This window comes from Zingiber officinale, chromosome 2A (assembly GCF_018446385.1).
Source record: "Zingiber officinale cultivar Zhangliang chromosome 2A, Zo_v1.1, whole genome shotgun sequence".
Lineage (NCBI taxonomy): Eukaryota > Viridiplantae > Streptophyta > Magnoliopsida > Zingiberales > Zingiberaceae > Zingiber > Zingiber officinale.
This window is the reverse complement of record NC_055988.1, coordinates 11,571,758-11,597,152: the sequence shown is the minus strand read 5'-3', so window position 1 is coordinate 11,597,152 and position 25,395 is coordinate 11,571,758. Positions and strand designations below refer to the sequence as shown.

Here is a 25,395-nt window from a genome sequence, read left to right as displayed (position 1 = left end):
AATAAGTTACATTCTTCGAAGTCCCAAAGACTTCACATGTTTATGAAATGACTTTTTAGTCAATGACTTAGTAAAAGGATCAGCAAGCATATTCCATGTAGGGATGTACTCAAGAATAATTTTTTTCTTGTCAACAATATCCCTTACAAAATTATACTTAATTTCTATATGTTTACCTTTGTTATGATATTTGGGATCTTTGGAAAAAGTTATCACAGCTTGACTGTCATAGTACACTGTAACAAGACTCTCACTATCCTCAGCAATCTTCATATGCTTCAGGAACCTTCTTATCCAGACAGCCTCTTGCACAGCCACTGCACAAGTCACATACTCAGCTTTCATATTATCAACAAGGCTACACAAGTCTGCTTCTTGCTGTTCCATGAGATGGCGCCACCATTCAGCAAGAAGATATAGCCAGATGTGAATTTTTTGTCATCAAGGTCCCCTGCCCAATCTGCATCTGTGTAGCCACTTAGGCTCATTTCTGATCCTTGGAAACAGAGGTAATAATCCGCTGTTCCTTTGATATATCTAAATATCCTCTTCACCGCTTTCCAGTGTCTCGATCCTGGGTTTGACTGGAAACGACTAACTAAGCCAACAACATAGCTTATATCAGAACGAGTACACAACATAGTGTACATAAAACTACCAATAGCACTGACATATGGTTTTTTTCTTCATTTCGGCTATTTCCTCAGGAGTCTTGGGATACATACTTTTGTTGGAACCCCAAGGTTGTTTTGGTGTGATCAATAAGTTAAGTTAGGTCCTGTGTGTTTCTAACCTTGTGTCTAAGTGTGCAGGAACTTAGGAGCACAGCTAATCGAGCGGAAGATGCAGCAAGCGAGAAGGACAGCACACGGTGCGTCCGAGGGATGAGGCATTGCGGAAGAATACACCGGCGGAGGAGAAGGAAGCGTGCGGTGGTTCCGAGGGACGAGAAGCCAGAGCGGAAGACTGCTTGAGGAGCAAGAGACGCAGCTAGCGAGAAGGTCGGCACGGGGTGCGACCGAGGGACGAAGACTGCGGATGAGTATGTTGGTGGACGAGAAAGAATCACGCGGCGATTCCGAGGGATGAGAAACCGGAGCGGAAGCCTGCTCAAGAAGACCGGAAGTTGGGTTCGGGTGAGCCCTATTCCGAATGGCAAAGATCACCCAAGCGAGCGGAAAACTCGGTCTGAGGTGAATGGAGCTAGAGTAGAAGACCTGGGCTGGAAAAACTCAACGGGGTTGACTTTTCTAGCGGGGGCGCTCGGAGCTGTCCGGGGCGCCCGGAACCTTTCCGAGCGTCCGGAGTTGAGTTTTTGACCGGATCGAATTTTGACTCGATATGAACGTTGGGGGATAAAATTTATCCCCCTAGGGCGCCCGGAACCCTCAGGGTGCCCCGACCAAGTCTATAAATATAGCCTTGGTCCAGAAGCTTTTAAACGAACTCAAGAATTGTAATTCCAACGCTTGTGTGCTTTAAGTTTAGAGTTGAGCTTTTGTTTCTGTGCTTAAACGCTATAAGAGGCTTCTCCGCCTGAAAGAGATATTCTAGTGTACTTCATCTTCCTTGGATTAACAACCTCACCGGTTGTAACCAAGTAAATATCTTTTGTCTCTTACTTTTAGTTTATTTGTTTAATTTATTTATGCAAGTGTTCTGTTGAGAGTTCGAGAAGGGTTGGTTTTTGTTTTTGTGTTTGCAGGCTATTCAACCCTCCCTTCTAGCCGGCCCAGCGGTCCAACAAGTGGTATCAGAGCCAAGGCACCTCAGAAGGAGTAACCGCTGACTGAAGCAACAAAATGATGGTCGGAGCTAGCATCTACCCACCAGCATTCAAGAGGGAGTTTGCTTTATGGAAGCAACGCATGAAGGTATATCTAAACACAGATTTTGGTATTTCATTAATTATGAAATTTGGTTATGAAGAACCAAAGATAACAAATGGAGAAGAAATCAAGAAATATCTCTGGAATGAGAAGCAACGTAACGAATCGATGGCAAACGTTCGGGCTGAATTTTATTTTTTAAGCGTAATACCAGATGAAGATATTGACAGAGTCGGAGAATACAAAAGCGCAAAAGAACTTTAGGAAAAGTTCTTAAAGATCTACGAAGAACCAGCTGAAGTCAAATCCAACTCTTCGATGGACACCAAGTCACCATCAGAACAGTCCGAGAATGAGGAAACTGCCAAGACATCCGAACTCCATCCCGAGGACACAGAAAGCTCATCCCAGATGAGCATCGATGAAGGGAAAGAGACTTCAGAAGAAAGTAACACAATAGGGGCAGAATCAGCAGCTGACAAGGTAAGTCAGGTATGGTCTCTATCTTCTGAACAACTGGTTAAATCAATTGAAAAGTTGTCTGAAGACTTTTGCAAATTCAAAATTGAATCGTCAAAAGAGTTTCTCGGATTAGAAAATCTTTTGTTCAAAGAATTTAGCAAATTAGAAGTATTGCCAAAAGATTCTTGTGAGTTAAAAAATACTTTGTCGAACGAATCTTGCAAATTAGAAACGTTGTCGAAAGAATTTTCTGAATGCTGAATATTGTTTGTTTTAAATCTGGAAAATTATGATTTGAGAAATTATGATAGACTAAAATGGAAATTTAGATATCATAATGATATTAAAGAAATAGCAATAACTTGAGAACGAATTTTGTTTAAATAAAAATGAATAAATAAATATTTTTACCTAAGTTAAAAGTTTTTCTGAAATTATAAATTTCTACTTAAATTTTTATTTAGAATTTTCAAAAATATATTTACAAATTGCCTAAGTCAGAATTGTTTTTACTTAACGCGATACTTAGAAAAAAAAATTTTAAACTGCTTCTGTGAAAATTATTGCAAAAATTTTCAAAGTTCTCAAAATTTTCTAAGTCTTAACCCTTAGATTTTTTTCTTGCAACCCTATTTTTTTATGTGATCAAAGGGGGAGAGGGAAAGTATAAGTCTAGAGGGAGGTAGACAAAAAATAATTTTTCTATCTGTTTGCACTTAATTGCAAAAATTAGTTAGTTTATTTTAATGTCTATTTTTACCCTAGCTTAATTTAGGTTGATCACATCAAAAATGGGGAGATTGTTGGAACCCCAAGGTTATTTTGGTCTGATCAAAAAGTTAAGTTAGGTCCTGTATGTTTCTAACCTTGCGTCTAAGTGTGCAAGAACTTAGGAGCACAGGTAATCGAGCGGAAGATGCAGCTAGCGAGAAGGATGGCACGCGGTGTGTCCGAAGGACGAGGCATTGCAGAAGAATACACCGGCGGACGAGAAGGAAGCGTGCGGTGGTTCCGAGGGATGAGAAGACGGAGCGGAAGACTGCTCGAGGAGCAAGAGACAGAAGGTCGGCACGGGGTGCGACCGAGGGACGAAGACTGCGGATGAGTATATTGGTGGACGAGATGGAATCACACGGCGATTCCGAGGGACGAGAAGCTGGAGCGGAAGCCTGCTCGAGAAGACCGAAAGTTGAGTTCGGGTGAGCCCTATTCCGGATGGCAGAGATCACCCAAGCAAGCGGAAGACTTAGTTTGAGGCGAACGGAGCCAGAGCAGAAGAACCGGGCTGGAAAAAGTCAACGGGCTTGACTTTTCTAGCCGGGGTGCTCGGAGCTGTTCGGGGCGCCCGGACCCCTTTCGGGCGCTCGGAGTTGACTTTTTGACCGGATTGAATTTTGACTCGATCTGAACGTTGGGGGATAAAATTTATCCCCCCAGGGCACCCCGACCAAGGCTATAAATAAAGCCTTGGTCCAGAAGCTTTTAAACGAACTCAAGAATTGTAATTCCAACGCTTGTGTGCTTTAAGTTTAGAGTTGAGCTTCTGTTTCTGTGCTTAAACGCTGTAAGAGGCTTCTCCGCCTGAAGGAGATATTCTAGTGCGCTTCATCTTCCTTGGATTAAAAACCTCCCCGGTTGTAACCAAGTAAACCTCTTTTGTCTCTTACTTTTAGTTTATTTGTTTAATTTATTTATACAAGTGTTCTGTTGAGAGTTCGAGAAGGGTTGATTTTTGTTTTTGTGTTTGCAGGCTATTCAACCCTCCTTCTAGCCGGCCCAGCGGTCCAACAACTTTTTCTCAAGATAGTACCTCTCGCTATAGGTGTCTGTTCAATGTTGCAATCTGATATATTGAAGTGTTGTAGCATCTTTGTGATATAAGCTTCTTGAGACAAATCCAAAAGCCTTTTTGATTGGTCTCTAACGATCTTCACTCCTAAGATGTTCTTTGCTTCTCCCATATCTATTATGTTAAATTGCGATGAAAGCTAACTTTTGACTTCTATCACACACTTTATGTCACTTTCAGCTATTAGCATATCATCAACATATAATGACAAAATGACAAACTTTCCTTTTTCCTTTCTTAAGTAAACACAATGATCCTCATTAATCATTTTGAAATCATAAGACAAAATGACTTCATTAAATCTTATGTTTCATTGTCTTGACGCTTGTTTTAGCCCTTATATAGAATTCCTAAGTCTACATACTCTTTTTTCTTGGCTTTCAGCAGCTAACCTTCTGGTTGTACCATATAGATTTCTTCGTCAAGATTACCATTAAGGAAAGTCGTTTTTACATCCATCTGATGTAATTCCATGTCATATTGTACTACTATAGCTAGGATAACACGTATTGACACAAACTTCACAACTAGAGAGAATGTCTCTTCAAAGTCAATACCCTCCATTTGGGTATATCCTTTTACAACTAATCGAGCTTTGTATTGATTAATCGATCCATATGCTTTCCTCTTTACTTTGAAAATCCACTTATTCCCAATAGCACTTCAGCCCGGAGGAAGATCGATTAATTCCAAACTTGATTCTTTCTCATTAACTCTATTTCCTCATCCATTGTAATTTTCCATTTTTCTCTTACTGAGCTTCTCAAAGCTTCCTCAACTGTTCAAGGTTCCTCATCATCAACTAGGAGAATCATCAATACCTCATTCTCAATATCAAACCTTCTATTGGAGTGTATACTAAAAGTCTAGCTTTTGTAAATATTTATTTTAGAAATAAAAGAATCACATTGGTCAATATCTGTATTTATTTGTTAAATATAATTGTTCAATTAATTTATATAGTAGACAACATGGAGTGTGGTGTCACACTCAGAAGATGATGTTGTCGGTTCTCTATAATTATAAACAGTCGCTCACGACTAATATGGAAAGGAACAAACCATCAGAATAGTCGTAGTGTAATTAAGTATTAGTTTATCTTGACTAATAAATTACATTGATACATTCTAAGTGTATTGAGTAGGATCATTTAGTTATGTTCTTTTTATACTGACTTAGTAAAAGAACTAGACCTTAGTTATTATGGAAGTGTGTGCTCTTAATCCTAATATAATAACAAGCACATATATTTAATATTTATTTCTTTGACTTATCAAAGGGTGAGGTTTAGCTCGATAAATCAATATGCCCGATAAGTTGGGAAATGATATTACTTATAGTGTGTGTTGTTGATTATAGAAGGAATCTGTGTCCTAGTTATCTAGGTTGAGAATGTCCCCAAGAGGAACTCATAAGGATTGCCATGTTAAACCCTGCAGGTGGACTTAGTCCGACATGACAATGAAGTTGAGTGGTACTACTCTTGGAGTTAGATATTAATTAAGTGAGTTGTCAGTAACTTACTTAATTAGTGGACATTTGTTATCTTAAACACAGGGAGACTAACACACTCATGATAAGAAGGAGTCCATAATGTAATTTGGGATTGGTGCGGTAGTGCGATAATAAATCTCTAGTGAAATGAGTTATTATCAATGAACTTGAGTTGTGTGTTTGGGGCGAGCACGGAATACTCAAGCTCATCGGAAGGCCAAAACCAATTTCTCCTCTAGGTCCCTGTCGTAACCTCATTATAGCCTCAAGACCATCTAAATGTAAGGCTCTTCTTGGTGTCCAAGAAGTGGGCCGATCCAATGCTTGGTGACCAAGCAAGGGCCGACCACATCCTCTTCTATAGGGGTCGGCCCTTTGCTTGGTGAGTAAGCATGAAGGGGCCGACCACAATATTCAAACAAGGAGGGTTATTTTTGAATTTTTAAAATCTTCTCTTTATAGAAAACTATAAGTTTTAAAAGAGAGATATTAATTTTAAAAACTTTCCTTATTTGAATTTGACCACATGTTTTAATAGAGAGTTTTAAAAGTTTTAAAACTTTCCTTTTTTAACCATCCTCATGGTTTAAGAAAAAAAAGGAAGATAAGTTTTAAAATTAAAATTTTTTATCATCATGTTAAAAAAGGAAATTTTATAAGAAAAGTTTAAATTTTAAAACATGGTTTTAATTTTTAGAACTTTCCTTTTTTAACTCCTACTTTAGGAAAGAGAGCTTGTAAAATTTTATAAGAGTTTTTCTTGTAAAATTTTATAAAAAATATATTTCCTTTTTCCCTTGATGAGGTGGCCGGCCACCTTACTTGGTGCCCAAGCAAGGGGCCGACCATAATTAAATAAATAAAATCATCATCAATTAATTTTGGTGATTGATTCAATCAAGAGGAAAAAAAAGGAAAAATAAAAAGGAAAAAGGAAAAACTAGATGATGATTTTATTTTTTGTAAAAAGTTTTTCCTTATTTACCTTGGGAAAGTAATATAAAAGAAGGGGTGAGGAGACTTCAAGAGACACAATTCTTATTCTCTTGCTTGAAGATCATCAAGTGGTCGGCCCTCCCTCTCCCCTCTCTTTTCCCTTTTGCTCTCTTCTCCTTGGTGATGGTGGTGGCCAGTTTTAGAAGAAGAGGAAGGAAGCTTTTGGGTGGTATTCATCTTGGAAGATCATCGTCCACACGACGTCCAAGGCGAGACGAGGAATACGGCAGAAGATCTCGAGGTCATTAGCTTACAAAGAGAAGGTATAACTAGTAATTTTCTTCCGCATCATACAAGTTATTTCTTTGTAAGAATTCTAAATACAAGAGGCAATTACATCTAGTTTATTGAATTTATTTTTCGAGTTTGTGTTTTCTTCTTTTTCGAATTTGTGATTCGATTGTTCCTTTTGATTAACCTAGGGTTATTTAAGGAAATTAAATATTAACTTTCCTTAAAAGACTTTGACTAGGCTATGGTGGTTGCTCCTATATCCAAGAAGGTCATGTGCCTCACCATGCAGTCCTGGAAGTCAATTTTGAAAATTAATATTTAATGGAATTAATAACATAGATGGATTTGAATCAATAATGTTAAGTTCCGCTTGCGATTCAAATCTAAACCATTAAGAACAGATAAGTTAAATTTGGAATCAATGATGTTAAGTTCCGTCTGCGATTCCTAATTTAACTTCTAAAGAACACAATAGGTTATTTAAGGAAAGGTTCGACACTTGTATAAAAAAATTTTGTACAGTGGAATCGGTACGTTTTCCTAGGACTAACCAACACCTTCTCTGAGGAATAATCTGATGACTACTTCTTCGAAGGTTAGACTATTGAGAAACTGACTCATTCAGTGGTAAATTGCTCCCACTAGGTTGACTAGACTCAGACATCTCCTGATTTTTTAATAAAGGAACATTATCCTCCTCCTCTATCTCATATAGAGAAATTGTCTTATCAACTTCACCTCATGTTGGGAACTCAATTTCAAAAAAAGTAGTATCTCTTGACTTTATTTAAGAGATGGTTCCATCTTGTCGCTCACCAATAAAAATATAACCCTTAGAAGTCTCAGAATATCTTATAAAGATAGCTTCTTACCTCTAGGTCATAATTTTTCATGTTCATGAGTCTTATCATGAACGTAGGCAGCTGACTCCCAAGGTTTCAGATTACTTAAATCTGACTTTCTGTCTGTCCAACGTTTATGTGGGGGTAGATGGAACTAACTTTGAAGACACTTTGTTAAGTATATAGGCCGTAACTAATAATGCATCTCCCCAATAGGAGATTGGCAAATTAGCCCGCGCCATCATAAACCTAATCATTTCAAGAAAAGTCCTATTTCTTCTTTCAGCAACCCAATTTTGTTGTGGAGTTCCAGGGATAGTTAGCTGTCTAATAATCCCTTTCTCATTATATATTGTCTTGAACTGATCCGACAAATATTCACCTCCACGGTCAGTGCGCAAAGTTTTAACCTTACGTTCCAATTGATTCTCAACTTCGTTCAAGTAACGAATAAAGCAACCCAGTGCTTCAGATTTGTGAGAAATCAAATATATATGACCAAAACTTGTGAAGTCATCAATAAATGTAATGAAATAAGAACTTTCATTTCTAGCCTTCATATTTATCGGACCATAAATATCCAAATGAATTAATTGCAATGGTGATTCGTCCCTAGTAGCCTTACCAAATAATTTTTTTTGTCGTCTTTCCAACAAGACAATGCTCACATATAGACAAGTTAATCTTAGCATGAGTGCCTAAAAGGCTCTCCTTGGCTAATATATTCATTCGTTCTTATCCTATATGTCGTAACCTAGCATGCCAAATTTCATCATTAACATCAGCTTTACTAGTAAGAGCAATGTTTGGAAAACAACCATTATTATTATTTGGTTCTATATCAAGAACCATAAAACCATTTGTTACATAACCATGTCCAATTAACACAGAGTTAATTCGAAGTTCCACACAACGGCTATAAAAATTTACATTATAACCTAAATCAAGAAGACAAATGATGGAAACCAGATTCCGTCGTATCTCATAAGCATACAGGACATCATGTAGAAACAAGGTGTGTCCACCACGTAGGTTGAACTTGCAAGTGTCAATTCCTTTGACTTCAATTATTGCATCATTTCCTACATATATCCACTTGTTGTCAGCTGGTACCCAATGGTACTCCACATATGTAGCTCGATCACGTGCTACGTGGTTCGTTGCTCCTGAATCCACAATCCATAAAGGATACGAATTAGCTAACAATACTGTACTTGCAACATATTGCTCGTGGAAAGAAGATAACAATGAATCTACCTTTTTAGGCTCAGTATAATCTAGAGCAAAATGACCCTTCTTGTCACAGTTGAAGCAGGTCAACTTGCTCATAGGTCTTTGTCCATATCTCTTTCCTTTCTTCTTGATTTGGTTTTTAACAACAACAACACTAGCCTCCTTTCCTTTTCCTTTTACTTTTCCTTTCTTAAACCCTCTTTTCTTATTCTTGGAACCAGAACATTCAACTACAAAAACTTGACTAGAAATCCTTGCGGATTCAATCCTCTCTGCCTCAAGTTCAACATGGTGTGAGACATCGGTGAAAGTCTTGATACTCTCACTGTGGGTCAGATTTTGTTTCATCGTTTCCCAAGAATCAGGAAGGAAACAGATAATTGCTTGAACCTGTTGTTCATCGATCAACGCATGACCAACAGTCTTAAGCTCTCGAATCATGTTACCCATCTCCCTGAGATGTTAGGGCATGGTAACATTCGAGCGTTTTTTATAGCTATCAAACTTGATAGTTAACTGACGGAGCTTACTCAGACTTACTCCACTATACTTCTCTCTAAGGGTTGCCCAGATACCATGAGCCGATGGTAATGGCTCATACTCAAATATCAGGTCATCCACCATTGAACTAATTAATATACCCTTAGCAATGAAGTCCTTCCTTTTCCATACCTTATAGGCATTAAGGTCACATCTGTGTTGTGTTATAGAACCATCAGCTAGTTCTTCCGTGATTTGATTTACAGCCTCTAGAACTTCTTGTTCCTCAAGAACGTATTGTATCTTGAGATACTAGATTTTGTAGTTATCCCCATATAATTTCTAGCCCTTATTGAGTTCAGCTATGATGTTTTTAGTTGTCATGATCTACATAAATAAATATATTATTTATTATTTCAGTGTAATTCATATATATGCAATTAATTATTGACTCAATGTAAATTAGAATTAATTTACAAAATCAAGTGATAACTTTGTTTTCACTCATTATTCGTATGTTCTAATGTAATTAACATTGATCAATTTTATTACACACATCTCATCTAATGAACGAATCATTATTAAAATGAACTCATTTTCCATATGAACTAATCATATGGATATATGAACGAATCATATTCACATGAACTAATCATGTCATAAAATGAACTAATCATTTACAAGTTTGTTAACATATAACATAACTTTTCATTATATAATTCTGTTCGTACATAACGACAAAGATTATTACATGATTCAAAAACTAAATGAGCTAATATTGTTCGTACATAACGACAGTAAATAGAACACTAATGAACTATATAGGCCAGCACTACTCCCACTAGGATAAATGCTAGAGCAGTGGGCAATTGTATCCCGTTTATCCCGGACTCTATGATGAGTGGATCAGCCTCAGATGTATCCATCAAATCCATTTCTGGATCTTCTACACACTCTTGAGGATCCTCCTCTGATTCTTCGGGATCCATTTCTATATCCTCCTCGGGATTCATCTCTGGATCCTCTTCAGAATCTTCAGGGTCCATTTCTAGATCCTCCTAAGATTCTGCAGGATTTGGATCCTCCTCAAAATTTTGAGGATCCATTTTCGGATCCTTCTCAAATTCTTCGAGGTCTATTTCTTTTGGATCTTGATCTGCTTCAGATTCTTCAAGACTCCATTTCAAATGAAGTAACTATCTGCACATCTCTGAATATGAGATGTGTTGGGACAATCCCAATGGTTCGTGGGACCATGTGTTTTGGTGTTTGGGCAAAGGGTTTAAGTTAGGATTACCCTTGTTATTTGATATGTGTACTTGAGTTGTGCAGGACTGCAGGTGACACATATGACTCAGGTTGACGGCTTCGGGTCCGGTGAAGGATGGAGCATCCGAGGGACCGTGGACAAGGCAGCGAGGACAAGGGCCGAGGGAAGCGACTTCGAGGCATACGCGAAGGATGGCATTGGGGACGAGCCGCGGGCTTGGATGCATCCGAGGGACGAGAGCCAAAGGAAGTAGGCTTGAAGGCAAGAGGTCAAGGCTGCAAAGAAGAGTCAAATGAGTCGTGAGGGTACGAGTGCATGAGAGATTGTACTCGGAGTAAAATCCAAGTTTTAGGGGTTTACTGTAGCGGTACTGTAGCAGTTACTGTAGCGTACTGTAGCAGTCGGCTGGTGTATGGACCAGTCGACTGATGCACTGTAGCAGATAGCCGTTGAGAGAGCCGTTGGGCTGGCATCAGTCAACTGGTGCAAGGACCAGTCGACTGGTAATGAGCAAATCAGGTTCTGATTTGTTCCAAGCTCTATAAGAAGGAGCTTGGTATGGCCGGCCAAGGCGACGAAATTAGACTTGGTTAAAGCCTAATTAGTAGTCACTAAGTGCTCAAAGGTTCCCTTGTGTCCAAGTGTTTTTGGAGAGTGTTGTGGTGAGGTTTCTCCACCCACAAGGAGGTTGAGCTAGCCGGAGTTTGCCGGGGACTAATCCACCGACGGATTGAGGGATCGTCCACCTTACGGACACGCCGTGGAGTAGGAGCAAGTTATCTCCGAACCACGTAAACGAACGTATTAGCGGTTTGCATTTCCATTCTTGTATTTAGTGTTTAGCTTTCTATTTGTGTTTGTTTGTATTCCGCTGCGCTAACATCATAGGAAGCAAGGATTTGGGGGTGCCGTCTATCCAACCCCCCTTCAAAACGGCCGCAAGATCCTCCAACAATTGGTATCAGAGCGAGGACGCTCTCCGTTGGACTAACCGCCAAGGAAGCATAAGATGGCCGGGTTTATTGTCCCTCCAAAATTTGAAGGAGGAAGCCTTGGGGACATCACCTTTTGGATGGTGAAGATGAAGAGCTTCCTCGACACGGATTGGGACACAATGATGGTCGTCGAAGAACCATTTGAAGCCCCAAGAGACAAGAAAGGAAAGAAGCTCCGAACACGACATTGGACGGAGGAGCAAACCTCACGATCGGAGGCAAACTCAAAGGTAATAGCAATTTTAATTGATTTATTGCCTCCTAATGTGATAAATGGTGTAGGTGAGTATAAGAACGCCCATGATTTGTGGAGCAAAGTGAAGAAATTTCCATGGGAGGAATTTTTGCCTACACAAGAAGAAGAAGAAAAATCCGAAGAAAGTGATGAAGTGGTCCAAGAGGAGAAGAAGGACCAATCGGATGTGGAACCCAAGGAGTTGAGTTTAATAGCTCAAGAAGAGGAGGTGGAGCAAACGGAAGTTGAGTCACGCTCAACATCCGAGGAGGAGAAGGAAGATGAAGCATCATCAACATCCTCAAGGGTTGAAGAAGAATCCAAGACGGATGAAGAAGAGGTCTTGGAGGTCAACCTAGTGAGCACCTCCACCGAAGCTAAGTTCAAGGACCACATTGTATGCTTCGGGTGCAATAAGAAAGGACACTACAAGAGTAGATGTCCTATGAGTAAGAAAGAGGTATCTCCTAAACCCAATCAAGTTATTTTGAATACTAACATGGGTTGTAGGAATAAAGAAGCCCAAAAGAAGGAGAAAAAATGGCACATAGTGTGCTTCACGTGTGGTGAGCGGGGTCATTACCACACCAAATGCCCAAAGAAGAAAGAAATCAAGAAGTTGGCGCATTTGAAGAAATGGGAGAAGAAGAGAAGCAAGAGTCAAGGGGGAGCTTCAAGGGTAAGGGAGGTATACCCTAACTTGAAGGTTAATTCAAATTTAAACTCCTCCATGCATGCTAGGAAAAATAATGTTAATCATTATATGCCCATGCAAAATTTTGGTTTTAGATATCATGATAGGAGTAGGGTAAATGTGGATCATAACCCTAGGAAATCTATGCATGATAAATTTAGAAATGGTAGACCTAAGGAGACCCAAGACATTAATCCCAAGAAGGGGAGACATATGCCTAGAAAGGGTAGGTCTAGGAATGTCCAAGGTGGACATGTTGACTCTAGGGTTAGGAACCTAGAAAGGGAGAATCAAGCTTTGAAGGCAAAGCTTGATGGTTTAGAGAAACTCCTTAAGAGATTCACTATTGGATCTAAGGGATTAAGTATGGTGTTGGGGAGTCAAAAACCCAACAATGATAGATCGGGTTTGGGATACCGATCTAGTGTCTCCAAGGTCAAAAGGAGACCATGTGCTAAGGTGGCACATGATAAGGGCAAGGGAGAGCCATCCAAGGCTAAAAATAAATATGCTAGGGTTGCATATGATTATGGCAAGGATGATGTGTCCAAGATCAAGAAGATAAGGAGATCTTCTAAGGGACATCATTGTGGTGTAGCCACAATAGATGAGTCACCTAGGGAGGTGGCTAAGGTTAAGAGCTCTAGGGGGAGCTCAAAGAGTCAAATTGGGACCCATGGCCAATGGATCTCAGGTGGGTTCTACTTGGGAGTCTAGAGGAGCCATGGAGTGTGCCAAGTGGTTTAGAGACGGACTTGAGTCTCAAACCTAGGGAATTGGCACACATGGTTTGTGTTTCATGCAAGAAATATGACAATTGGGGTCATATTGCATGATAATTGGTTTTGGATGTATAGATGCCATACAAACCAATGCTAGGGATGCATTGTGGGTTGGTATAGGCAAATACATCAACAGGAAGCCAAAACTAGGACTTTAGGTCAAGGTTCAATTGAACCATTTAGCTAGTTTTGGATTTTGTGTCAATCTTGGGATTGGTAATAGATATATTTTTTAATATATTTTTCCCAAGTAGACAAGGGTACAATAGACCTCTCCACAAAATTTGGGAATTTTTGGAGGTCTAGGGAATTTCTGGTGCATTTCTGAAGGTGGCCTGAAAAGGCTGATTTTTTCAGAAATAGGGTACCAGTCGACTGGTAACAATGTTTTTGAGCACAGAATGGTTCTGTAAGCTCATTTTGACGAGGGCAGTCGACTGGTGCCGATACCAGTCGACTGGTAACAGTGTTTTTCGACCACAGAATGCTTCTGTAAGGTTCTGTCGAAGGGGGCAGTCGACTGGCACTTGGGGCAGTCGACTGATACCAGTCTGAAATTGTTTTCAGCATTGGTTTGTGACCATGTCAACTCGCTTAGATGTATGGGATCCAAGGGGGATTAATACATGAGTTTAGGGTCAGTTTGGATGATAAGTTTTCAACAATTGGGATATTGTTGGAGAACTTTTTGGATGTTAGGCAAAGGGGGAGAAGTAAGGTTTAGTTGGGAAAACCTTAGTCCTTTTGCATAGGGGGAGCCTTGGGATAGGTTCTTAAAAAAAACCCGTTGTAAAAATCCTAGCTCATTGGGGGAGCATAGGTGTAGGGGGAGCCTTGGGATAGGTTCCAATACATGATACATTGATTCGGCGGTTGCCACGTGTATAACCTTGGCAACGTAAGTCCATTCGGCGGTGTAAGTCCAAGTGTGTAGCCTTGGCATCGTAAGTCCATTTGTTTTAGCATATTGTTTTGCTATTTGTTTTCCCTAACTTAAACGTATTGCCAAACACCAAAAAGGGGGAGATTGTTGGGACAATCCCAATGGTTCGTGGGACCATGTGTTTTGGTGTTTGGGCAAAGGGTTTAAGTTAGGATTACCCTTGTTATTTGATATGTGTACTTGAGTTGTGCAGGACTGCAGGTGACACATATGACTCAGGTTGACGGCTTCGGGTCCGGTGAAGGATGGAGCATCCGAGGGACCGTGGACAAGGCAGCGAGGACAAGGGCCGAGGGAAGCGACTTCGAGGCATACGCGAAGGATGGCATTGGGGACGAGCCGCGGGCTTGGATGCATCCGAGGGACGAGAGCCAAAGGAAGTAGGCTTGAAGGCAAGAGGTCAAGGCTGCAAAGAAGAGTCAAATGAGTCGTGAGGGTACAAGTGCATGAGAGATTGTACTCGGAGTAAAATCCAAGTTTTAGGGGTTTACTGTAGCGGTACTGTAGCGGTACTGTAGCAGTTACTGTAGCGTACTGTAGCAGTCGGCTGGTGTATGGACCAGTCGACTGATGCACTGTAGCAGATAGCCGTTGAGAGAGCCGTTGGGCTGGCATCAGTCAACTGGTGCAAGGACCAGTCGACTGGTAACGAGCAAATCAGGTTCTGATTTGTTCCAAGCTCTATAAGAAGGAGCTTGGTATGGCCGGCCAAGGCGACGAAATTAGACTTGGTTAAAGCCTAATTAGTAGTCACTAAGTGCTCAAAGGTTCCCTTGTGTCCAAGTGTTTTTGGAGAGTGTTGTGGTGAGGTTTCTCCACCCACAAGGAGGTTGAGCTAGCCGGAGTTTGCCGGGGACTAATCCACCGACGGATTGAGGGATCGTCCACCTTACGGACACGCCGTGGAGTAGGAGCAAGTTATCTCCGAACCACGTAAACGAACGTATTAGCGGTTTGCATTTCCATTCTTGTATTTAGTGTTTAGCTTTCTATTTGTGTTTGTTTGTATTCCGCTGCGCTAACATCATAGGAAGCAAGGATTTGGGGGTGCCGTCTATCCAACCCCCCTTCAAGCCGGCCACCGATCCTCCAACAAGATGTGCCCTTCAGAATCATCCCAAAGTTGGAATACTATCTGCCTTAGATGTTCCGATAATAAATAAACCAGAGCCCATCTTCTTTCTTTTTCTTGGACTGGATACCCTTCTTGCTCAAGATTCGAAACAACCAATCAAGCCGACCAATAAACCTACACTCCGTGATCCAGGTCATATTCCAGCTTTTTGATCTCCTCCCATAGTTCATGTTGTTGTTCATAGCGACCAGTCATCATGTATATCATTCTTTGTATCTGGAATTGAAAATCATGATGTCAGTACAAAAGCGACAGACCAGTAATAAAAACCGTTCATATTCAATTCCCACATATAGAACAAAATATACATAATACACAAGTAATTAAGAAAAACAAATTTCCTTATTTTGGAGAGTCTTATGTGACTGACACATTAGATTGGTTGATCAAGAATCTGGTTCTTAAGCTTAGTCTATCGTCCTCATTAGAACTAATCTAATTGGACAGGGATTTCTGACCTATGTTCTGTTATTGTTTAAACTCATTTGAGTCAATCTCAGACTTATTGATCAAACTTAGGTCCGTTTGATTCATCCAATTGCCCATTGGATTAAGTCTGACCCATTAGAACAAATGTAATTTTTTTTATGATCAAATCTGACACAACAGAACTAATTCGGTCATATTTGATCATCCCAACTTATGTAATCAAAATCACCTCAATTAATTCAATAATACACCGAACTGGTTAAACCAACAAATAATTTGAACCAGATCTAGGTATCATTGAATCAAACTGGTCTTCTTAAATCAACTAATAATTTAAACCAGACCTGGGTTTTATTGGATAAGTTGGTCTGGTTCAATTTTTAATTAATTGAATCATAAATTAATTAAATATCTATTTATTAATTAATAATACATTTCCTTATGTATTTAATTAATTAATAAATATATCTAATTAAACTTTAAACATGAAGTGATTGATATACGTGAAGAGATTTTTTTTTTACATGCATTGTGCTTAGTAAAAATAATACTGTTCAACCTTTTTTTTCTTCAATCGATTCAGTGTGCTTCAATCGATTCTTGAATCGATTCAGTGTGCTGTTCGCATTTTCTGAATTTCTCTTCAATCGATTCATTCACTGTGCATCTCATTCAATCGATTGATGAATGATTAAGTCACTGTGTCGTGAACTTAATCGATTCAATTTCCTTCTCAATCGATTCAAAATGCATGAATCGATTGAGTAATCGATTAAAACAAAAAAAAAATGCACTGTTCATCTTCTTCGCGGTGACATCGGCAACAGAAAAATGCCAGGCTTTCTCACGTCGATTTTCATCGGTATTAAAAACACGATTGCCGGCACTCCTCTGCCGCGACTTTATGCCACCGAGAACTACGAGATTCCGGGTGGAAATCACATAAACAAGATTTGGCAGAGATCCCAGAAATTGCAACTTCGCAATTTCTCAACCGATCGTGATTTCTCAGCCACGGGGATTTACATGCTTTCAAAAACTTTCTCTGATACCATTGTTGTTTCTTTGAGAGCATGAAATGAAAACGAATTCAAAGTGATAACCACTCACAGTGATCTCCCGAAGAAACCCCAGATGAAGATGCTGATCGACAAAGACACTGTTGCTGTCGGAAGCACGATCATGGGCAACCGGAAAGCGCTTCAAGGTTCACGAACTAAATCTCAGATGTTCTACTTTTGATCATATCACAAACCCTCTGTTGCGTTCTCTCTGATCACTTTGCTTCGCTTGCTCTTTTCTTATTGCTTGGACGCTCCTTTTATAAGAAGGTTAAGGAAAACGAAGGAGAAATGATGCCCCTTCGTCTCCTTGATATTATGCAGCAAAAAAAAGATGAAAAAGAAACAACAGTCATTCATTTTCTCAACGTCTAACAATCAAAAAGAGACCTCCAAATTAATGGAAACATCAATTGACTTTTGTTTTTTTATTAAAAATATACTTATTTCATGACTCTTAGCCACATCTGTTACAAGGTATTAAGATATACTAATTCAGACAAGTGATCTGTTGTGGACCATCTGTGCTACAGGGAGGCAGGCGCTAATTCCTGAATTTATTTTTTTTAAATTAATATTTCTTTAAAAATATCTAGTAGAGAATAAATTTTTATCTTAAATACTATAATAAAAAAATCTAAACTTAACATAAAATTTTATTAATTTAAATTTATTATAACTCAATCCTTAAATCTTAAAATCTTAAATCCTAAATATATATAATATAACATATGAGCATATATATATATATATATATATATATATATATATATATATATATATATAATCCAAAGAAAAATCTGAATATCAAAAGAAGATATTTTATTGGCTCAAATTTTATTATAATTAAATTTTCTAAATCTTAAAATCTTAAATTTTAAATACATATAATATACATTAAAATAAAATAAAAAAAAATACTGAACAAATTTAGATGTCAAGATTCATTTCAGACGCCTACACCAGTGCGCACTGTAAAAGATCTGAAAGATATTATACATATACTACTTTTATATTAAAATTCTTTATCAACTTATTAAAATTACTTAAACTTATCAGCTTTAAAAAATTAAAATCATTATAAACTTATTGCAGCAGTCATTTAGTAATTATTGCAATAATATAAGCATCATTAAATGGTTGTTATAACATTGTAATAGCCACTAATGGGCTACTACAGTAATTTTATGATGCTTTTAATATTGTTGAAATGATTTTGATCAATCGATTTGATAAAAAAATTGATTTAAAAGTATTTTATGCGTAGTAATTAAAACAACACTCTAATAAAGATCTATTTTACAAAAGCACTGAAATAAAAATATTTTTATATAAAAAATATGATTGAATATCTTTTTGACTATTTTTTTTAAAATGCCCTTTTAACTATCAAATAATCAAAGTTGTCATTTTAATTTTCACCTTAAAAAAAATTATAAAACTGAGGGCATTAGTCGTCTTCTCACTATTAATTTAATTAAGTATAACCTCATTCACCTCAAGTAATTAATATGGGCATTGATAGTCACTTTAGCACATCCTTCTTCACACCTCCATTAACGGACCTCCAACTTAGGAGACCTCACTAATGTTTCACCTCGATTAAGTTGCATTTGTGACATCTAGTCCAACCTCGACTTGCACTCTTTTGGTTACATTAGAGTTGTAAATTTGGATTGGATCCGTCAAATCGATCCTTTCTGTCAAATAATTTAAATAGATTAGGTTAAAATTTTATCAATTCAAGTCCGCTGCGGATCAACCCACTTAGGCCCGCGATCCATGCGGGTTAACCCGTGATAGGCTTGGATTGGTCTAGGGGTTGAGAAACACATATAAGTTAAATTTTATGTCAATTTATTATATTTCTTTGTTATAATTTTTTTTAAAAAAATCATTAAATATACGTACTCATTTGTTTCCATTTACATTTAAAATATCGATTTTTGAACATATTTGATTGATGAAATCTTTCTTAAGTAATGTGGTTAAGATATTAATTTTTTTTTTAAATTTGTTGGGCCCGCGGATTGGTCCGCATAATCTGTAACCTCCCTTGGATTAGGTTGAATTGAAGATTTCTCAACTTGCCAAGATGAAGGGTCGACTTGTCCAATCCCGCCAAATGATTAGCCTACCATAGGCCGATCCACCCCATCACAGATTGATCCATCTAACAGTTCTAGTTACGATCCCTCGCATTTTTTGCCCAAGCGAGCTTACTATAAGAACACATTCCGCAAAGCATATTTGATGCGATATCGATCAAACCATAATAGATTTAGTATTGTCCATGTCGAATATTATTGGGCATGGGATGAAAGAAAGGAAAAGAAGGCCTTAGAGAGGAGCAAGAATGGAACACCCGATATGAAAGATGGTTAGATGACTCGATCGAAATAGGCTATAATACGACACTTCTATTCAAAGGAAAATCCACACAAAATCAAACTTCCAGGTAGATGTGAAGTGTCCTAATCGAACTCTTACCACTAATAGTGTTCTACAGTTGGCGAAGCAAAACTGCAACTTGATTACGATGGAAATGATTAGGATGAGAAAAGGACAATTTGGAACTAAACCGTTTCAGATTATAAATTAAAATGTGCAATTACAAAAAGATTTTTTCCAACAAAGTACTGCAAAAGAGTGACTAAATCCAGTTTTCTTTGCAGATCATTCAGGCAATGATGTGAAACACAGTGACAAGTTATTGCTTGAATTATGAAAAGGAGCTTCAGAAATCATACTGTAATGGTACAACTCAACACTACATAAGAAGCATCTATAAAATTAAACATCAGGATTGCCCGAGTCGATATCAGAAGATGTCGCCCGTTGCACAAATAGTCTCAGTCTCTCCGTCTCACCGATCACAGTTAACCATCCTGTAAGAAGATCCATTGTCACATAGTCTGGTTTGCATCCCTGCAAATTCATCTTGTCCATAAGCTCGAAGGCTTTATCAGACATGTTAAGGTTCTTAAGACCCTTGAAAATAGCAGTGTAGGTCACGGCATCAGGCAATATATCTTTTTCCTGCATCTCATCGAAGAGGTATATTGCTGCATCAACTTTTTGATTCTTACAATAAGAATCAATGAGGGTAGTATAAATAACAATGTTGGCCGGCACCATTGACACATCCATGCTCTTGAAGATCTTCATGGCTTGTTCAAGATCACCAGATTTGCAGTAACCATTGATCAAAGTTCCATAAGTCACACCGTTAGGGTTGCATCCATTGTCGACCATTTTGTTGAGGAATTTACCAGCCTTTGAAAAATCACCAGCCTTGCAGAAAGCATCAATCAAAGAAGTGGATGTGAAGATATCAGGCCTAAGCCCTGCCTCGCATATTTCATCGTGTATCTCCAATGCCTTATCCAACCTCTTCTTCTTGCAAAACCCACTGATCAAAATGTTATAGCTCTTTATGTCTACTCGAAAACCATTCTTTCTCATCAACGACATGTTCGAATAAGCATCATCCAGTTTACCAAATTGAGTCAACCTATAGATGAGAGTGGAGTATGTTGTAGAATCAGGGGAAACTCCTTCCTTGATCATCTCATCAAACAATGCCATCGCCCTTCCTACTTTGTTGGAATGAAGAAAAGCACCAATCAGGATTTTATAGGTGATAGCATTGCCTTTAACTTCCGGCCACTTGACCTTTTTCTTTTGGAAAAAATCTAGGGCACCTCCGATCATCCCATACCTGCACATTCCATTTACAAAGGTATTCAGAATAACCACATTCACAGTCACCCTTTCCTTCTCCATCCTGGTAAGCAATTCATGAGCTTTGTCTAACTCTGCAGCCTTGCAGAAGGCTTTAATCAAGCTGGTGTAAGTCACACTGTCAGGATCACAAGCATGGCTTGATTTCATCCTATCAAGCAAGGAGAGACCATCCTGAAGCCTTCCTGCCTTGCAGAGCCCATCAATGACAGTGTTAAAAATGATTGTGCCAGGGGTGACCCCTGAATCTGGGCTTGACATTGCGTCGAGCACGTTCAGTGCATCATCGATGCGACGGGATTTGCATAGGCTATTGATGAGTATACCGAAGGTGACTACGTCAGGGCGCGCGCCCAAGCCTTTCATCTCCGAAAACAGAAGATTCATCCTTTCGAAGTCTTGCATTGCAGCGAGGCCAGCCAAGAGGGCGTTGCACATAGGGGCCTCGAAGGAGCCGCCAGCATCCTTTACCGCGTGAAAGAAATCCCAGGCCCCGGAGATGGCGCCGCAGCGGCACAGCTTGGTGATGAACTGAGTGAACAGGATGGCGTCGTGCGGAAAAAGTCCCATCTTGGCCATCTCGACGAGGAGGGCGAGGGACTTCTCGTTCAGGGGCTGGCTTCGCTTAACCAGGCCGGAGAAAACGATCGACCGAGTGGCGGCGTCAGGAGGGGAAGTGGAGTTGGGGGGAAGCATACCGCGGAGGATCGACAAGGCGGCGGAAAGGCGGCCGGGAGAGGCGGAACCGAGCAGGGAATAGAGGAGGTATTTAAGGAGGCGAGGTGAGGCATTGCTAGAGGGTTTCTGGTGTTTCACGTCGCTCCGGGTGCCTACGCCACCATCGCAATCGAAGTCGGTGGCAGCGGCGGCTGTAGAAGAGGAGGCGGCGTGGCAGCGGCGGAGAGCTGTGAAACGCAAACACGGATTCTTCACCAGCTTCATCTTCCGTTTGGCCAATCGACGCGGCTGCGATGGCAAAAACAGGGGCTGATAATAAAGGATTAGTTTTAGCAAAACGAAGGACTGTAGTCACTGCACTTATGGACAAATTAACTGGATGCATCAAATAGGAGCAAACAATTTGCCCAAGCTAGATTACTATAGGAATACATTTCGCAAACCCTATTTGATGGACATATAATATTTTTAGTTTAATAGTCACGGATTGATTATTAAACATTGAGGATCTATGATTTATTTCACCATACATATCTATGTACTTATATTACCTCTTTCCATATTTATACGATCGACATTAGAAAATCGTTAAGATAATAGATTTATGTCGAATATTGTTAGACATGGGGTGAAAAAAAGAAGAAAAAAAACCAAGAATAACTATTATTGTGGATGATGTGTCAAATAAAGCAAGCTTCTTCTTGCGTGTGAGAGCGTACTCATTTTATTATCTCAATGGGATGCTCAATTTATTAGAGGATGATAGACTTATTATAATGAGGCAAGAGGTCAATTTTTGATGAACGCATATTCTTAAAAAAAAAGCTTCTCTCATTTTTAGTTAATTTGATGATCGACTATCAACTGATCTCATAATTAATTTCTTTTTATATAATTTAGAATGAACTATGGAAGAAATCAGAAAACTCATTTTATTAATATGGAAGTCACTCCTCCTCCTAATTTCCTTTTTATTTTTTTAATAAAATTAAAATTATTTTATAATTTGATAATGATTAATGATTTAAAAAAATTAAAATAAATAAAACGTAAAAGTTAGATGATGAATGATTAATTTTTTTAAAAAAAATACATATAACTTCATTTTTAATATTTCATTTTTTCATTTATCCCACCACTTTCTACCTCGTCTTTTTTATTCTTTCATTCTATATTTATATATTTATTTGAGATAAAAATTTCAATATTTTTATATAAATCTTTTAAATTATCAAAATGGGAAAGAAAATATATCTCCTAGTCATTCAAATGTTTAATATTCTCAATATTACTCTCTCACACACAATAACTTTTAAATTTCTAAAATTTTCTAAAAATCGTTGAATCTTAGTGATGTCGTCCCAACTCCATTTTGTATATATCCACTTGAAGATTCGTCGACTATGGAAACTCAATTTGGGATGTCAGCTCTGTCATACGTATTTTCTCCTCCTCAACTATTGGATATGTCTTCGAACGAATCAAGAAGGGCTAGTGGCAATGCATATGTCAGCGACAAAGAACCCGTAATGTTATCATCTATTCTAGGAACTCAGTGATTATCACACTCATCACACATATAACACAAATAGAAACTAGAGATAAATGATGAAAAAGAGACCGTTTTGTCTCCCAATAAAAAATATCATCCTTGCAAAGTCATGGACGACTATCAGTGCTAGCACAACCACTGGTAACAGGGGCGTAGCCACATGGATGAGAGGGAGTGCGACCGCCCCCTCTCACATTTTGTTAAAATATTAATATTATATATTTGAAAGTCTTCATATCACTTTGATGGCTAATTCATCACTGTTCATTTTCAGAAATTGAAATTGATCACATATTTGAAAAGACCACAACCTAAGTTATCCATCAGTGCCGCTTTTATTAGGAAATATCACAACTTAAAATATTAAGTATTGAATTTTAAAAATAAAATATATAATAATAAATGGATGAACTAAATCATAGAACACGAAGTGAGAGTGTTAAATAAAATTGAATCAGGTTTGAACTAACTCTAACAGGTAGGTGCGAGATAAGGATTATATTAGTTCAAAAAAGAATTGATTTGGAGTTGATTTGGTTAAGTTATAGTCGAACCGAGTTTAAGATTTATACAAATTTGATCAATTTAAAATAAATTAGAATATTTTTTGAGTAAACTTTTTATTTCATTTTTTTTCTCACCCTTTTCTCTGTAAGAATATTGCAACCCCGACCCATTGTACCTCATGTCACCCTTTCGTCCATCTCTCTTTTATTTTTCTCTTCCTCTTCTTCCTCATTTGCTTCTTCTCCAATAGTAGTAAACTTACCACTTTTTTCTCTCCTCTTCTCGAGCACAAGAGTTCTCTTTTCTTCTCCTTTCTCTTCTCTGGTAAGCAAGAAATGTAGCATCAACTGCTACCCTCTTTCAGCAACAAGAGTAGCCCTTAGCCCTCGCAACTTCTTCTTCTTCTCGTGTTTTTTAGGATTTTATTGGCACCGCAAGAATAATCATATTTTGTCTTGCCTTGCTCTCTTTCTGTCGTTACCGAACTCACCGAAACTAGTCAAGGTTGTTAATAAATAAGGTATAGTTCTCCTCTTTTGCTTATTCCTCCCTATTTTCTTTTCTCTATTTTTCTCAAAAACAATGATATTCCAAGAGGAGTAAATTATTTCGTTCTTCTTTTAATATTTCATTAATTGAAGGAGAGCGGTAAACTATAAATTTTATTTTATTAGGTTGTTAATTAGGATAGTTATTTAGATCGCAAATGAAAACCTCGTATGTAGGAATGCTAAATATTATAAGAAAATGAGATTACAAATGATTTTTCAAACTTTGAATCATAAATAAGCTTTGGAGATCGACGAATCATTGTTCAACTAGAACCAAGGGCTATGGTCTAAATTTTCGAATTTAAGTTCATTTCATCTCCTTAAATTTGAAATTTTAACTTTTAGATGGTGAAAATCGCCCCTCTTGATTGAAAATTCTGGCTACGCCACTGACTGGTAATGACCAAAAAGATGAAGATTTTTGAAAACGTATCGCTGATTACAATAATAATCATCAGCACAATGGAACTATATCAAGAATTTGAAAGCGACTAAAATCACATTATTATTTATTTAGTAACATGACATTCGTTGATTACCCTTTATCGAATAAGCTTCCTTTTGCAGTGGGAGGTAACTCATTTTATTAACATTGGGAGTGACTCTTATTTGGGGAGCCTTTCCCTTTTAGTTTTTAATAAAATTATTTTATTATTTGATAATGATTTTTCCAAAATAAATAAAACATAAAAGTTAGTCATTATTCAATGATTAATTTTTTTTATTTTTTTTTAATACATGTAAATATATTTTCAATATTTCATATTTTTCATTCATCTTACCATTTACTCCGTCTTCTTTCTTATTCTTTTCATTCAATATTTGTACTTTTATTCGAAATAGATAAAAATTTTAATGTTTCCTTTTTAAATCTTTTGAATTATCCAAATGTGAAAGAAAACACATCTTCTCAATATAATCCCATTCATCCAAATATCTAATATTCTTAATTTTCCTCTCTCACACAATAGCTTTTAAATTTCTAAAATATTTCATATGTGTTGGAGCAATCTAAGTACCTTAGGTTTTGATGTTTGGGCAAAAGTTTAAGTTATGTTTATTATTGTATTTGATATGCATTGTGAGTGTGCAGGATACAGGTACAACAAAGAAAGCCCAAGTGTGATCTTGGCAAATGAGGAAAGTCCAAGAATGAGTCTTGGTGGTGTAAGTCCAAGCATTTAGTTTTGACAACGTAAGTCCAAGTGTGACTTGGCAATAGATGAAGTCCCGGAGGTGAGGAGCCTCTTGGCAAAGGAAGACCCGACAATATGGACAAGACCGAAGGAAGTTCCAGAAGGCAAGATGTTAAGGATGGGGAGACATCCGAGGGACGCGAGGCTGATGGAGGAGGCTAGAAGGCTAGGTCTAGGTTGGTCGGGCGAGGACGAGTGCTGAGT

The 25,395-nt window shown here is 38.1% G+C and overlaps 1 protein-coding gene across 1 annotated transcript; it reads right to left on the bottom strand.

The window, feature by feature from the left end:
- Window positions 1-19,656: 19,656 nt before the first annotated feature.
- Window positions 19,657-21,739, bottom strand: LOC122040718 (pentatricopeptide repeat-containing protein At3g61520, mitochondrial-like). The gene has a single exon (XM_042600143.1). It carries the CDS (start codon window positions 21,647-21,649, stop codon window positions 19,757-19,759), a length of 1,893 nt encoding a protein of 630 aa, XP_042456077.1. The 5' UTR covers window positions 21,650-21,739; the 3' UTR covers window positions 19,657-19,756.
- Between the last annotated feature and the right edge of the window lie 3,656 nt (window positions 21,740-25,395).

Coding starts and splice junctions, on each gene's coding strand:
- LOC122040718 (XM_042600143.1), bottom strand. CDS start 21,649: ATGAAGCTGGTGAAGAATCCGTGTTTGCGTTTCACAGCTCTCCGCCGC.